Source organism: Lepidothrix coronata, unplaced genomic scaffold (genome assembly GCF_001604755.1).
Source record: "Lepidothrix coronata isolate B3197 unplaced genomic scaffold, Lepidothrix_coronata-1.0 Scaffold10, whole genome shotgun sequence".
NCBI lineage: Eukaryota > Metazoa > Chordata > Aves > Passeriformes > Pipridae > Lepidothrix > Lepidothrix coronata.
The window spans coordinates 694,266-711,150 of record NW_016690190.1 but is presented as its reverse complement, the minus strand read 5'-3'; the positions used below and the strand labels follow the sequence as shown (position 1 = coordinate 711,150).

At 39.6% G+C, this 16,885-nt stretch overlaps 1 protein-coding gene across 1 annotated transcript in view; it reads right to left on the bottom strand.

The window, feature by feature from the left end:
• The window catches only part of APPL2 (adaptor protein, phosphotyrosine interacting with PH domain and leucine zipper 2), a 34,077-nt gene that overhangs the window by 2,487 nt on the left and 14,705 nt on the right, over positions 1-16,885 (bottom strand). Inside the window, exons 4-19 of the mRNA XM_017804775.1 lie at positions 16,774-16,845; positions 15,365-15,452; positions 12,784-12,825; positions 12,606-12,664; positions 11,507-11,653; positions 9,192-9,274; positions 5,676-5,834; positions 4,309-4,497; positions 3,967-4,009; positions 3,833-3,889; positions 3,630-3,718; positions 3,029-3,181; positions 2,854-2,906; positions 1,405-1,579; positions 836-872; positions 588-728 (exon numbers count right to left, since the gene is read on the bottom strand). Coding sequence (XP_017660264.1) covers positions 588-728; positions 836-872; positions 1,405-1,579; positions 2,854-2,906; positions 3,029-3,181; positions 3,630-3,718; positions 3,833-3,889; positions 3,967-4,009; positions 4,309-4,497; positions 5,676-5,834; positions 9,192-9,274; positions 11,507-11,653; positions 12,606-12,664; positions 12,784-12,825; positions 15,365-15,452; positions 16,774-16,845 — 1,587 coding nt within the window. The remainder of the gene's footprint in view (positions 1-587; positions 729-835; positions 873-1,404; positions 1,580-2,853; positions 2,907-3,028; positions 3,182-3,629; positions 3,719-3,832; positions 3,890-3,966; positions 4,010-4,308; positions 4,498-5,675; positions 5,835-9,191; positions 9,275-11,506; positions 11,654-12,605; positions 12,665-12,783; positions 12,826-15,364; positions 15,453-16,773; positions 16,846-16,885) is intronic.

Sequence of the window (16,885 nt, the reverse complement as noted above, 5' to 3'; positions counted from 1 at the left end):
CCAGGCCTAAAATAGCAGAGGTGAATACCAATTTGCCATGCTAACTACAGAAAAATAAAACTATCTTGGATTCAGCTTCAGAGCTCACTGAGGCTGGTAAATCTTTGTACTCTACTCAATTAGTTTTATTCACCAAACTTCATTTCCAAACCTGGGCGAGTGCATGTAAGGCTGTTACTGTTAAGACAAAAATTCTCCACCCCCTTCCTTATTTCTGTTGTTATGGCATGCAGCAAACACCCCGTGGTGTTAGCACAGCACGGCTGCCTTGTCTTTGAAAGTTTCACAGAGGTACGTGTCTCAACATAGCTGACATTCCTTTTTGTTAGTGCTGCTGCTAGACAATTTCCCCTCTCTCTTAATTCTGGTATTAGCAATCCCATCCTTGCTTCCTTGTTCATGCTGCTGCATTATCAGTAAATCTGGTCCGTTTTAGACAAAAGCCATCAAAGGCTTGCATGTTAACGTGTTTTCTTGGCAAGAAATTGAGCTGCTCTTGTTTCTGTAGCACTGTTTCCCAGATGTGTAAGCCAAGAAGCCAAAGACCTGTTTTCTAAATAAAGTATTTTATTAAATGTTATGCAAACCTTTTCCCCTTCTGTGTTGCTCTCAAAAACATACGCGCTCATGGACTCTTCTCCCAGAGTCTCAGTGAGGTGGACCACAAAGCCAATCAGTCGCCTGTTTTCCTGGTGGGCAGCAAACTGTGTCACAGTGGTGAGTTCAAACTGGAAAAGTAAAATTATTTGTTTTAACCAGCATACAGTCTGCTTGGTCAAGGGCATGTGACCGAGTGGTCAGTGGAAAACTGGATTCAGAAAGAAAATTTACTTACACTTGTTCGTGTAACTTGGGTTTGAGGATCTATTAACCTACAATTACATGCAGGGAAAAAAAAAAGAACATTATTTTAGAGTGATTCTTGGTAATTTCAAGGGGCTTTATGATAGAAGGGGAATCACTATTGCACTTTTACAGGTGAGGAAACATACAGAATCAGATGCTTTATCTGTGATTGGCAAAGTTCAACTCTAGACCCTGACTCTCAGCTGCCTGACATGCACAAGTCAGAGCACCTTTCTGAATCACTCACTCAGAAAGGATCCTGAGTGCATGGGCTAACACATAATGCAGAGGGACATAAACACCCCCCAGCTAAAGGGAGTCTATCTTTGTGGGGCCTTATAGCCCCATGGTATCCCCTAGAATTTGGTAGGATGTTCTTACAACTTAGTCAGGAGGATGATTTCTAGATCCTACAGCATAAGAAGAGATACATTTTTGTCTAAATAAAGTGACTCTGGGGATTTTGCTTCCTCAAAGAGCGTATGTCTTGGAAAAACAAAACCAAAAATACTCCATTAATCACAAGTTGTATGAAGAGAACAGAATGTTGACAAGTACCTCAAGTTCTTGCTGGTGACCATGAGATGGGATTCAGTCATACGGAATATGTTGTGGATGGCACGAGCAGCCAACACTTGTCTCATAGCTTCATAAATCACCTCACACGTGCCATCTGACTGAACAGCCATAGATCCTAAAAACCGAACTACAAACATCTGCTGCAGGAGCGAATCTGGAAGACAAAAGGCATGACTTCCTTCACTGTGCTACTTCAATTTTCCAGTAACTCAAGTTATGGAATTATTTTATTGACTCTGGAAACTCAGCAGTAAGCCTGTGGTTGGTGACCGTTGCAAGCGATGGCTTCCTGCCATGAGCCACACAGTGCCCTGACCCAGTTTTAAACAGTGCGTGAACAGGCAGCAGTGTGGAGGTGGGGAAGGAAATGATTGCAGTTGCTTGGGAGCCTTAAAAGTGTAACTGGTCTTTTTTTATTTATTTGATTAGCTAGTAAAATTCCCTTGCCCATTGTGCTATCAGGTGCACATAAACTGCAAATAAACTGTGATAAATTTATGACTGTGCACAAGCCTTGGCTTCCGTCAAATTAACTCTTAAAGCCTTGTACATTCTTCACTTTCATCTGTCCTTCTGACCTTCCATGCAGCTGGGTCCAACGAGGTTTTCATTAAATCCTTCCTTGCTCCTTGACTGTCACCGTAACACTGACTTACAAGTAAGCAGCCATTATGCAGCAAAGCCATCGTTTGCTCAGGCTCCCTGTACGGCTGGTGGTGAGCAAGGGAAAGTAGGTCCTGCTGAATGTGACTGTTCAAAGGCCACAACAGCTCTGTCTGCACCTTGCAACCCACCTAACTCACAGTGGGACAGCTCATGCAGGGGGAGGGCTCACATCAGTAGGTTCTGCTTTGGTTCTTCTTCTGAGTAGTTTTCTCACTGGGCTGTGGGTTCCAGACAGTGCTTGTGACTGGCACAAAGATGAGAACAGCCAGGGCCAAGCCCTACAAGCGCTCAGGGAAGGTCAGAACTGTTGTCTTTCACTGGCATGTCACTGGGAGGAGCTTTATGCTGGGCCTCTGGGAGATTTACACTGTGGATCTCAAAGTGCACATCGGTAAGGAATGGCTACAAAGCAGCCTCAAACTTGAACAGAATTATAACAGAGTACCATCAACCACTTTTCTAAAGAAGTCAAAAGCTACTTTAAAAAAACAAACAAAAAAAGAATGGAAGACAAAAGAAAAGCAAACAAAATCTTTTTGCCTTTAAATAAACCTGATCTGGAATACAGCTTGGACTGAAAAAAGGTGTTTGTTTTCACAGGTAGCACTGTTTAAGAGACTGGCTTCTGAAAGGTAACTACCTTAGTGGTACTATGGATCTGTTACCACTGCTCTATGGTGTTAGTTGTTTTCCTTATAAGACACTGGGTAGCTGACAGTCTAAAATCCTGTCTAATTTTATCTGGGAAAAAACAGTACTGACCTTCCTCCTCATCTTTGCTGCTGTCTTCAGATTCCCCAAATGGGTTTGCACGCCTATGAAACAAGAATTAAAACTTTAATTACAGATTCTGGTCACCATAAACACATGCTGCAATACCTCATCTTCTCCCCTAAAATCACACTGTTAAAGTGATTGATCACTGTCTCGGCCATACCTGCTGCCTCTGTTCTGGTCCAGGAATTCCATGGCAGGCAATACGATATCAAATTGAATTGGTGTTCCAGGAGCAATGAGTTGTGTGGAGTCCTGAATATCACCTGATTCACTGGGAATTATTTTATCATTTTCCATATTCTTTATAGTCTGGCTAAAGTGAAAATGGAAAAGAAAATATGTTTCAATCAGTGACACCCTGCCTTTGTTCTGGAAGGCAGACAAGATTATTCAAAAATCCAAAGTAGGACAGAACCACTATATAATCACAAAAATAAGATATTTTCCTACTGATTTGTTACTGAGACCTCTAATAAGTAATTAATCTCTGGTTGGTTGGTTCGGGTTTTTAGACATAATATTATTTAGGAAAAAATTAAGTGCTGGTATATTAAACCTGAATGCAGATCAGCTCTGAGTGTGGGTTCACTTTCAGCAATAGGTTGCCATTTGACTCCCTGCCCTACAGTGTCCATATTCACAGCTGTGTTACTCGCAGAGACCTGGACTTGTGTCTACAGATGTCAGTGACAATCCTGATGTCTTAAGACCACTGAGGCCCAGACTTGTTAAAATCGCAGACGTGCAAGGGAGAACATTACCTGGGGTGGTGAACTTCATGTTTTTTCCCCAGGCTGGTAATGGGAGTCACTGCTTGCAGGGCTGTCTGATTCAGCTTGATTGCAGCTGCCTATGAAAACAAGACAGAACAGCTCTTTTACACACGTACTTTACATTACCATGGAAAGAATAATGGGAAGGCAAGTTGGAAGGAATAGACTGAAAGACAGAAACAAGCTCTTACCTCTGGATTGTCAGTGAGATAGATCTGTCTGGAGATGTTGTTTATAGCACATATCCACTGGAAGGGAAAAATGAAACTGAACTCTTCAAGCTCACTTGTATACAACAGTAACAACATTAAGAAAATATTTTTACCTCCTCATATTCTTTCTTGCTTTCTGCTTGAAGGGTTATACCCCTGGAATATAAGCATAGTGTATAAGCTAAGAGTGGACTCCAAGGCTTATAATAACATCACCAAGCTTTATATCTATTTCCATCAAAGGAACACAAATCACGAATAAGCTGCAACTAAAAGATAACACATGTGCTGTTCAGGCAGTTGTGGGCGAGGATTGGAAGGAACATGCTTTTAATTTGGAAACACCCTTCTGGAAACCCAGAAAAGCTTACTACTACACCAAGCATGTTTTACATAAAAGAGCATCTGAAGGGGTAGGTGTGACTGGCTGTGCTCAAATAAAACCTGTCTCATACGCTTTTCCTGTAGGAGTAGTGATCTGAAAGCAGTATCTTCTGTCTTCGCAGTCTACAGCCATAACAGAGCAGTTGTCCAAGTCCTGAATCAATCCTCCAGCTACTGCTCCCCTGGGCTGACACATCAAGTTGCCACCTTGAGTGAAGAAATACAATCTTTCCCAAGTTGTAGTCACCAGACCTGTTTTACTGAAGAGAAGATGCAGTGATAAAGACTCATTACTATTTAGAAATAACTCCAAACATGTATGAAACTGCAAACAAATCTTGACGCTAATCAGAACTTTGTGTTCACCCTGGCATTTTTTTAATGATGGATCTCTGTTAAGAAGAAAAAGCAACACCTGTTCCTAGCAAAGACTAATCCTTAATGAAAGCTGAAGAATTAAATTAATTACAAACATCCAAGTTAAAAACAGTATCTTCTTGTTAAGGAATAAAAGAATATTGAGTAACTGACATAAAATACTATTAAGCTATTTAGTTGATACAGTGGTGATTGGCCAAAGGTTGGACTCAATCTCAGAGATCTTTTCCAGCCTAAATGATTCTGTGATTCTGTGAAACTGGATTAAAAAAGGAAAGATATTTTCAAGCTGAAGAGCAGTATGAGCAATTTCAGCACAGAGAATCATAATTTAAAAAAGAATCTTCTCCAAATAGTATCTCAGAGACCATGACCTCCCTAGCTACAGAGTCCTATTATACTGTAATCCAACTCTTAGAATACTATGAGAAATTAATAAATGTCCACTCACAAAGAAAAAATTATTAGTCAAACAGAAATAAACTGATATTTAATCAATCACATAAACAGGGTTACTATATGCCACCAATATACATAACTCCTACAGAAGTTGATAGAAAATTTCATTTAGAAAATCTGCAGAAGTAACTCCACGTGGGGTAACATTCCAAGTTATGCACTTGCATTGTTCATAAAGTTTTTGTTTATGTAAAAGAGGTCATTTATGAAAACATGTGTTAATTACATAAAATAGCTGTTTATTTTTGTACACACTCTGTTTTCTTTAGCCCTAAGATCTGGGAACAATCTGAATCCAGCCCCATCAGTTTCCAATTTTCAGCCACTTTAATGCAGAAAATTATTCCTGTAGGCAAATTCAACCAGAAGTAAACTTCTGTTTTTAGGAAAATAGTCTCAAATGCCTTTAATTTGCTTTAAGATTCTAAAACGCATTTCCAAAGATGACAGAGATACTCAGGGGCTAAAGAATAGAGCTGCCACAGTGATTCAGGAGCCTCAAAAATCATTGCCTGAGAAGTCTTTATGACCTTAAAAAAAATAAATATGTAGCAACTGCTCAGCAACTAAACAAATCAGCAGATAGCAACAATGTTCTTACTTTCTAAGATTAAGGTAGCCAGCCTTCTGGATGAGATTTCTATTGATAGCAGGTGAAGTTACATCAGAATCTGGGGTGTAAACAGATTCATTAAGTGCAATTAAGTCCCGCTGGGATACCCTCATTTTTTCAGCTTCTGCATCCAGCTCTCCCTGTATGCTGAAAAAAAAACCAACACAAAAAGAAACCCAAAGCCATCATTAGTCATTTTATACCAGGATACAGCTAACACCTGGAAGACAAAATGAACAAAAATACCAATTGAGATTATCTTGGAGAGTAGTGCAAAGATAAAGTATAGCCAATGGGTCAGAGGAAATAATTACTCCCATCTGTTCAGCACTTGTGAGACTCTAACAGGAGTACTGTGTTTAGTTCTGGTGCCCCAGCACGGGAAAGACAGAAACAAAGTCAAGCAAAGAGCCACCAAGATGGCTAAGGGACCAAAACATGTGACATGAGAAGCAGCTGTGAGAATTGCTTTTCAGCCTCATGACATGAAGACTAACAAGGAGGTCTCATAGCCAGCTTAACTACTTGATGGGATGGTATGCAGCAGATGGAGCTAGACCCTTCTTGAAGGTGTGCAGTGACAGGATGAGAGGCAATGGACACAAGCTATCACCAGATACTGTGTGTGCCACGTGTGAGAGAGAGTCAGAGATGGATGCTCAAAACCTGACTGGACACAGTACTGATCACTCTGCCCTAACTGACTCTGCTCTCAGCAGGAGGATGGACTAGATGACCTCTTAAGGTTCATACTGCAGCAGCTGTTCTTTGACTGTCATAAAAACAATACTAGCAAATATTTTATTTCTTTCTTAACTTTTCCAAACTTGAGGAGTTATTAACTGTATCCAGGCTAGGATACCTATTAGGAAAACTCATGGGTGAGAACATAAGGATACTTGCCATTCCATACCTTAGAAAGCCATTTACACCTGCAGCTATGCCATAAGTAATTTTCTCCCTATTTCCTGCCCAAGTGTTTAAACCTTTTGAAGAACATGAGCACAAAACATAAGGTGTACACAGCAAGAGCAGAGATCCACATAAGTCCACTATCCTGTCTCTGACAGTGACAAGAAGACTGGAAAAGGGCAAGCCAAGGAGGTATGATTCTTCCCCTGCTCTCCTCCTCTATAGTCTTCTGTAGAAGTTGATGATATCCTGTAATTGTTGAAGGAATCTAGAGACACAGTACTGCATTTAGGTCAGCACTAAGCAGTGTCTGACTGGCCAGATGAAGAGCCAACTTGTATCATGGTGTTAGTCTGTTTCATGTTAGCTTATTTGAGGCTTTTCCATATTTTGAGAAAGCTGAGACTTCCTAAGCTCCCACATCACTTCCAAAATGAGACCAACTGAGTGCTTCTTGTCAACTAGCCAAGTCACATGAGAGGGTGAGTTAAAAAGGCTGAATAATAACACAGATCTGAAATATTTTAGACCATATTTTGCAAGCCAGTGCCTTTGAACTCTATCACTGTATGTCAGAATAAGAATTATTTAAATTCCATTTTTAAATAAAATGGAACTGTGCTGTCAGTTTTTACCTAAGTGCTACTTCAATGAATCTTTTGATCAGTTATTTTTGTTGCACCAGAAAATGCTTTTGACAGAACTTCCCCGGCATCTTCATGGTTCCCGAGACCAGATTCCTCTTCCTAAGATGTGTTTATCCAATCTCCAAGGCAGAAAGGAGAGAAAAGCTGACAATTATGAAGTTACATCCATCTGTGGCAATTAGGCTAACTGGTTACTGAAAATATGTTAGTGATCTCTCTCCTGTGTTTTCACACTGTTAGCAATATTCACTGAATAAATGAAAATGCTTTTAAATATGAAGACTGTTTCACAATGAGCTTAAATAGATGCAAGACCACACTACCACTGAAATTCTGTAGCTGCACAAAGGGTCGCATCTGCTTCTTGTTCCAAGAGAACAAATCTGACAAATGGAAAGCTTTCAGCTTGATTAGCAAGCAGATCTGACTCAGTGAGGCCTTGTGATCCCCAGCACTAAAAGAGGAGAGGAGTGGGCAGCACAGTTTTCAGTGGCTGTGTAATCTGAAGTCGTGGAACCACATCCTGTGTCAGTGATTGCTACGCTGCACACTGACGCTCAGAATTTTACAAGATTCTCTTTCAATTTTTCCAAAGATGTCACACTCCTGCACTAGTTACATTTGAGTTGTACTTTCAAGCTTTACTGTGTGACAGACTTAAAACACAAAAAACCAGACTCAGCAAAATAACTGAGTAGACTATTTTTGCTGTACTGCATTTACTACTGTACATTATCCAGAAATCAAATCCATCAGACTTTGGAAAACAAGGGCTTATTCTATGGTGAGGATCCAATGGCAGGATCCTCATTGTGCCTGTGAGACACAAGGAAGATGCTCTAGATTTACTAAACAAAGGGCACTATTTCCATGGAGTTTAAAATCTGTCTTCCAGTCTCCAAAAATGCTGCACAGGCTGTAGAGGGATTTATTTCAGAAATGAGCATGCAAAGATATATAAAATTAAAAAGATACATAAAAGAACAGAAAGTAAAGAATCCTTTAGTGAAAGAATCTACTATACAGAGCGATTATTTATAACATAATTCTCAAATTAACAAGCATGCATTATTTAAAATGCCACCAGAGTCAGAATAACTGATGATTTGGCTGCAGTTTGATATGAAAGGTATGAAGCAATAAAGTCAAGGACTCAGTTGGGACTAGGTGCTCTTTTAAGGTCCACTCCAAACCCTTAACATTCTATGATTCTATGATTAATGTTCTCTCTATTATGATTACATTTTAAATGTAAAGTTTACATTTACAGAGACTTAGTTCTAAAGAAAATGTCAATCCTCACTGCAAGTAGAAGTGGAGGGGAAGTGTAAGAAAAAAACATCACAAAATTAGGAGTACAAAAGCAGGGCAGTTTATTGAAATTAGGATTTGGCCAAACCAGGTTGGACCCAGTGGACTAATACAGCTTACACTGGATGCAATGAATATATTCCCTAGAGTAAGGAGTTTCGTTTCCCTTGTGTAGGTACAAAACACACTCTAGGCCCTAAATCCTTCTTTGAGAGGTTAATGGATTATTGTTACAGTACTATTATAGAGGATCCAATAAGTATAAATACCTCTAATTCAGAAAGCACTTTAGGTCTATTATATTAACTCTGTTAACCCATTTGTAGCTCAAATTCCATACTTTTGTACTTATGAAGAGACAGAGGGATGTAAGAAAGCATGTGAACACTTACACAGTTCCTGGCTATACTGTAACAGTTCTCTCTGTAGTGTACTGACAGCATTTCTTTTCCAGGTACAAATGTATCTCCTTTCTACCCACTGCTGTAACAAAATATGCCCAACAATGCAATGCAAGCATGGAAGGAATCTCATAAGAAAGAAACAGAGGCACCCTCAGTTAGTGTGCTGAAGGTTAGAGAACTACTGCTCAGAATCCAGTGGAAGTCAAAAGGAAACAAAAGTATCAGATTACCTTTGAACCATGTCTGAAACAGATGACAAAAAGCTGTCCATTCTTTTGGAAAACATCTCTGCTCCTTTCTTAAAGAAATTGATCTGAAAAATATATATAAAAAAAAAAAAGGCACTTGAAGATCTCTTGGCTTTGGCAGACAAGTAACAGATTGTGGGGAGTGTTCACAGCGATCCCACGATGACGGATACTTTTGGCAGGCAATCAAACACATGGTCAAACAGCTGCGTTGCCTTTCTTTGTGCTTCCCACTTTTGCAGCTTTCCACCCTTTCACACACAGATAAGCTGTTGGCTGCTGACAGGTATGTTTCCAATGACCTTTCTAAATGACTGAAATAAGGGAACGGGCAGCTTGTCCCATATTAGCACTGTGCAGAATTGGCTCTCGTGGTGTTAGGAGCTGCTGTGTGCAATGCCACCATATTAAAGCAAATGGGACACAAAGCATCCATTAAGTTTCACTAGTCCAATCTGGACTACCAACTCCAACATGAAAATCTTTTAAGTGCTACAGCAAAGTCAGTCAGGAAAGTGATGAAGTAGTAGTAGCTGTGCTAGCAGAAGCCTCCAAGGCAATTGGTTATATCGGCTACACATTTACCATGGGTTTTGTTCTACTGAAGGAGCTAAAAGAAGCTACTATGGTCAAAGTGCACATTTTGTGACAGAAGATTAATTCTCTTAGCTGGTATGGCTCAGCAAGCATGCAACAGCAGCAAAGTACTCAGTGTAGACTTGACCTTGGATTACCTGCTGCGGGGCACACAGTCATCATTAGGGCCTACTGGCAACCGAGTGAAACATGAACACAGCTGGCATATGTGTGCAATGAATTAGGTTTAAAAAATATTAAAAAAAATATCAGTGAACTACCCTGAAAAGAGATGGAAAAGCAAATTCTTGGATGTTAAACAATTTATTTGCTATTTCATCCACTTTTACTTGTGATTTACTCCCTTTCCCTAACCTTCTTCTTACCTGTAACTCCGACTTCTGCAACTGTGTTATTGACCACAGGCTCCCTTTACAGGCAAAGGAGAGAAGTCATGCCCTCATGAAGAATGATTCACCTATTTTATTTCTGAAGCCTAGTTCAGGAGGGAAGAGCTCTAAATCCCACTGATGATAGACCGACATGCCTAGCTCACACATTGATGTCAGTTTTCAGTCAAATGAACCCTGTATTAGCCACTTCTTCCACAAATTCCTTGGAGACTACTTATTTGTTGGAAATGTGAAATAGGAGACATGTTTTGAGTAATTAATGAAAAAAATATATGCTTGGGATGAAGGGCAGTTCACAATATTTAAGCACCAATATCAACTGGCTTCTGGTTACTGAGTCATTCCCATGACAACCTGAGACTTTCCTGTATAAAGCACTGAGATACAGCAGTTCTGTCAGACAAAGTACAGGGAAAGTAAGTTCTGTTTGACTTCCAGTAAAGGAAACCAATGCAGTTCTTTCACTTAGGATGGTTGCAGCAGAGAAGCAGTGTGAACTCCCATGGTGGGGAAAGTGACTGAATCCTCATTTTCTACCTGTTTTAAATGGGGCACATGATCTGCAAAGGACAGGACAATGGAGATGATGATGATCCACATTACAGTTCCAAACAGAGCACTGCATCCATTTTTCCTGTTTCATAGCCTGTTTCTCATTTTCCCAATGCTTTCTTTCATCAGTGTCAAAGCACAAAAGACCCTTAAAATGGGTGATAATGAGAATCAAATGCTGTGAAAATACTGGTCCTCCTGACATCCCAGAGAGTCAGATTACCAGTATTACTACATTTTACAGACTTGAGAAATGCTCTATCAAATTACTGGTAGGATAAAAATTAGAAACATGTTTTGCCAGCCTTCTGCTCAATCCCCTCTACTGTTCTGTCCTTCAAGTTCTCCAGAGCATGCTCTGTTCCCTATCGTGTACACTCCTCATCAGTATGCTGAACATTATGTGCCAGGAAGGGAACTGCTACATAGGAGAGTTTGTGCAGAGTAAACAGTGGAAGTAAATGCTACTGCACTGATAGCTTAGCTGTGAAAAAACTAACCCCAGGCTGATTTTGCATATAAGTGTACTGGATTTTTTTTCATTGGTGTCTTTCCTGAACATCTAAGCATTCATCTATCTGCCACAAATAAAATCAGTTGTTAAAATCTAGGCAAGCTGAACACAAGTTGTTTTCCTCCTCTCCCCCCAACGTACACCTTGTTATAATTTGTCAGTTCTCACAATAAATCCTGAGTTACAATGTTCTACTTTTCCCAGGAACATGTCTAGTGATATGGATGCTTTACTGTCCATACCTGTCCTCGTGTATATCCTAGCATAGGTTCCATCATTGCCACTCTCTTCCTGTACTGCAGAGCATTCAGGGCACAGTAATATTGCAGGGATGAAAGGTGCTGCTTTCTTCTTGCATTTGCCACTTCTTTTGCCACTTCTGCCTTAAGCTGAATAAAAATTAAGAGGTTGACAAGTGTTACTGTGTATATGGATATATTTACTGATTATTTTCAAGTTATCTTTAAGTAATTCTTATTACGGAACTTTTCCAGGTTAAAAGGAAGGATGAGAAACAAAAAAAGCAAATCCAAACCCCAAAGCAAGTACTTCAAACCCTTCTCTGTCAAGTTACTTAAGCTTTTGGGGAGCCCCAGTGACTACAAACTATGTAACAACCACAAGTAAAAATCTGGATCTGATCTCTCTGCAAGAAATTTATTTGCAGCTGAGATCACAACACAAATCTGCAAGTGCAGAAATCAGAGATGAATAATTCACCATATGCTATGTCACATTTTGTTCTGTAATGCATTACCTTACAAGGACCATCCTGTAGAACTGATTCACTCTTAGGATAGGGCCAGTCACATGCTTTTTGGCATAAAGGGATGTATTTTGCAATAGTGGTCCAGTGGGAAAGAAGAAGAAATGTAGAACAATCCCACCAACAGAGTTATGTTAAGAGGAATGACAGTCCACAAGAGGGAAATTTAAGGAAGGTAGACAAGAAGAAATGGAACACTTTAGAAATAGCAGACACAAGGCTACATGACAGTTCACAATGAATTGTATTCAGTGATGCTGCATCATCAGCTCAGCTGTACAACAGTAGGCCTACACAAATCTATTTATAGCCATTTGGATGGCCTCTGCCTGAAGAGCTCCCATGGACCTGAAGGGCACTAGTTCAGCACAATATTTGATCACTTGCCTAACTTGGGAGAAAACAGGTATGACTTTGCTGAGTTGATGTTGAAAAGCTTTGTGTCTGCTTGGAAACAAAATCACAAGTACTCTCAAGCTGCTGTGAATTTAAGCGATGAACTCTCCAAAGTTCCTAAGTGAACAGTGATGCAGACAGAATGGCTGAGGAAAACATTTTCTTTTAACGTTTGTTACCTTTTCATTTTCTTTCCTTTTCGGTAACCTGCTATACTTTGCCATGGACACGTCATGTTCTGTAGACAAGGAATATTATTGTTTTTAGAAATGTGATGTGTGCGTGCATAGATTAAAAATGTCTTCTGTGATATAACAAGTGCACACAAACAGAAACAAACAAAACAGGGACACATACCGTTGCTAGCAAGGCCAAAAAGGTCCTTCAAGGTGCTTACTTCTGGAAAAGAGAAATCAAATATTCAAAGTAAAAACTGCTGTAAACACTTTGTTCAACTGAGACCATTTCTGGCACATTTATTGCCCAAGTCACTTCCAGCCCTTTCACAGCACAGATGTATACATTGTGCCTGCCTTGAAAAGGCTAAACCATATCAGCTGCTAGAGAAATGAATAGGCAGATAGCAAATTAAGGGTGAAGTGAGTTTACTTATTGAGCAAGTTGACACTGAAAAAGATGCCTTATCTGCCAGTGTAATTTACCCAAAGAAGCATCATTTTTGTTATGGCAAAAGGCTGACCAGTATCATAAAAGATCAGCAGTTCTGAACAACTTCCTGAAAATGCTTATGTGATACTGAGAAATCTAAGACCCATACATCTAAGAGATCATAGAATCATAGAATCAGCTGGGTTGGAAGGGACCTCCGAGGTCATCAAGTCCAACCCTTGATCCACTACTGCTGTGGTTACTAGGCCATGGCACTAAGTGCCACATCCAGTCTCTTCTTAAAAATCTCCAGGGACAGAGAATCCACTACTTCCCTGGGCAGCCCATTCCAATGTCTGACCACCCTCTCTGGAAAGAAATTCTTTCTAATATCTAACCTAAACCTCCCCTGGCACAACTTGAGACCATGCCGTCTTGTCTTGCTGATAGTTGCCTGGGAAAAGAGACCAACCCCCACCTGGCTACAACCTCCTTTCAGGTAGTTGTAGACTGTGATGAGGTCTCCCCTGAGCCTCCTCTTCTCCAGGCTGAACAGCCCTAGCTCCTTCAGCCTCTCCTCATAGGACTTGTGCTTGAACTAAAGCCCCTTTTCTGTACATAAATCTTCCTCAAGGTGAAACATTTTTTGCTAAGTTTCTCCATCAAAAGAAATATGCATCTAACACATCTGACAGCTGGCTATGGTACTTTTGTAACAAGCACTGGCCACGAGTTTCTGATACAGGTAGAGAGAAGACAAACTAAACAACTTTACAAGTGCTGGGCACAAGCTACTCTTAGTGTCCACACCAATGAATGCTTTAACTGACAAAACTCTCTCAAAAAGCTACAAAGAAAGCACATTCACAAGAACAGACATTATGCAGCTGTGAAAATACTAAAGGGAAATTGTAGGAGGTCCTCATGGTGTCTGATTATTTTTAAGTCCCTACTCATTAATCAGCTTCACACCATTTTTTCCTCCCCAGGACACTTCATCATGACTCTGATGCAGAAAGACAGAAATTCTTGGCACGTGTGACTAACTTGTACCTAGAGGTTTTTACAGTATTCAATACAAGGATGTAACAAGGTTAAAAGGAAAAACAATAACACAGTTAATCTTCCTTGCTTCCTAGTTTGATGCCTCAAGGAAATTTCAATAGGGTCAGGCCTCTACTAAAAATGCTCTTGCGCAAACTGTGTCAGAAAAAACTGAGGTTGCGATGGATAAATTTTGACTTCCAGGGAAGCTGAAGAAACTTTCATTTTTTGTCATGAAGCAGTGAGGCTTTGGTTGCAGGCTTTATATGCATTTTCATGTATTTTTTTATCAACAAGAGGGAAGAATCCATAAACATGGAAACAGAATTACTCTATCAGTGAAGCCCCATTAAAGAGGTGAAAAAGTGTTTATAGAACCAACATCATACCATCCAAATCCTGCTTTATATTTGACATTATATGATAAACAAGATAGTCATTAACAAAGACACCTGGATGTCTTCACAATTTCAAATGAGATACTATAAAGAACTTATAAGTCATTGTTTTGCTATAGTTGTTTTGTCTCCCATCAAAATGATGTCTATAAAAAGTACATAAATGGGACTGAGATTAGTGGAATGAGCAGTGGACTTTAATAAAAAGAAAAGAAAGAAAGAAAGAAAGAAAGAAAATGCTGCAGTAAAAACTCATGTTTCTGTTGCATGAGTAGCTAAGAGTGTCCTTGACCTTCAATATGAGCTTGTTTCTTTTGAAATTACACCAGATGTTTGCATTACTGCCTTGCTGTTTAAGTAATGAATTTCCAAATTTGTGTAATCAGGTTACTTGGAACCACACTTGCATAGCAAGGATTTAAAGAGGACTGTTTCCTCAAAAGAGAGGGAATATACTAGTCTCTGAAGTTGAAAAAAAATTCTTGCTTGTGCTTGTCTAACAGCCCCAAATTTCTGAAGTGGGATAAATTCTGTTTGCAAGCCAGATTCACTGCAAAGCTGCCCTTCTTTAGACAATTATAACATCAATGACTTCAGGAGAATTGACTAGTGTAAAAGCAGAGCGATCCAGCAAAGAACAAAGCTGTGTATTTTCAAACTTCCACCATATGGTGCACAAAATGTTACGTGGTGAATTTGAACTGGTTTTTGCCTGAGTAAAAGCATCCACCTGTCAATGAAATTCTGTAGCAGGAAAAAAAAGTGACACAAAAACTTTTCTGTTAATCATCAAAGAACAAATTATTACATGGCATTATGTGTCAGTTTATGATGAAATAAGCAAGAAGGAACACGTGAGGAAAATGAAAACTTAGAATAAAATTCACCTGTGAGATCTTTCTCCCGAAACTGTATTATTGGGAGAACCATTGTATCCGCAAGCTGTTTTGCCAGTTCAGAATGAAGGATATTGAGCTGAAACAAAGAACAGAGGAATGTTCTAAGACACAGTGCAAATAAATCAAAAAACACTTCCCAGCCTGCCATTTATGCCCGGCAGACAAAAAAAAAAAAAAAAAAAAGAGATAACGTACTTCAATGCTTAAAATACATTTCTCGAGATATCCAATACAGATGGGGATTTTTTCCTAAATGCTTAATTCCTGCCTGGTATTTTTCATGGATCCAAAAACTTTTCAGTTCCCACATAATGTATTAGGGCAGTTCACCTGACTGCCCTAATTTTAATGCTTAACACAGCAGGATTTAAACTGTAATTAGCCTTTATTAACCTGTTTTTGTTAGTCTCTACACCATGGAGTTACATTCCCACCATGATGACTAGACTCTTTCCATTCATGAGGGTTACCTCGAACACAATCGCAACAGGGGACAACAAATGCTCCTTTGAAGCATCCCCTGAGAGCACACAGTGCAATGAGAGAAGCCTAAAGAAAAAGTAAACCTTTGGGACTCCTCTCACTGTATCATTAGAGTTATCCATGGGCTCTAAAATTTTTAACTTACTTTTTGCCCCACAACCCTATTTCCTGTCCCAAACAGCAGACCTCAATACAGACTTTTGTTTTCTTAATGAAAGTTGAAAGCAGACTAACAAGAACAACACATCTCTGATGGCACAGCCCTGCTCACAGCAGAAAGAGTGATGTGACAAATGATACTTAAGCAAGAAGGAGCTCAATATTAAGATTATCTTGAAATGTTATATGGGCAGGTCAACAGAAGCATTTAGAAAGACTCCCCATACTTAGCAGAAACCTACAGGGAAGAGAAGTGTTCAATGCACACAGCTGCAGTACCCAACCTGTTTTCACCACACAGCACTGCAGCCTTCCCCAGACATCTTTGGATTCTGCAGGATCTCACAGCAACTAAACTGCAACTTTACTAATTCACAGCTGCCCTGCATCTATACCTGGCAAGTTTTGGCTCAAACTACAGTGTTTAAAGCTTAGAAATGTAAATATCATTTTAAAATGGAATTAAATAAAAAACTGCCCCAGGCTACATGACACATCCTATTTCAGCCTTTTTTTAGGTTCCCTTAAGAAGTTCAGCTTTGCTCTGAGGACAGCATGTGGAATGAAGCCACAGAAACAGCTCTTAACATTACAGAAGGATGATATTATACTTCCTTATCCTGAATTGAATGACTCTCTAAAACCCAGGCACAATCTAGCCTTCAGTGGAAAGGCTCAGAATCAAAAGGACAGACTCAAAGAAAAACTCCTAATATTCTATATTGTAAGAATAGAATGTTAGCAACTCAAATTACCTCATCCACAACTTTTGAAAAATAATGAAGGGTAGATATCACTTCTTCATCTCCTTTGCCTAAGGCAAAATGCTGGAAATAGAAACACATATTTGGTCTGTAAATCAATAAA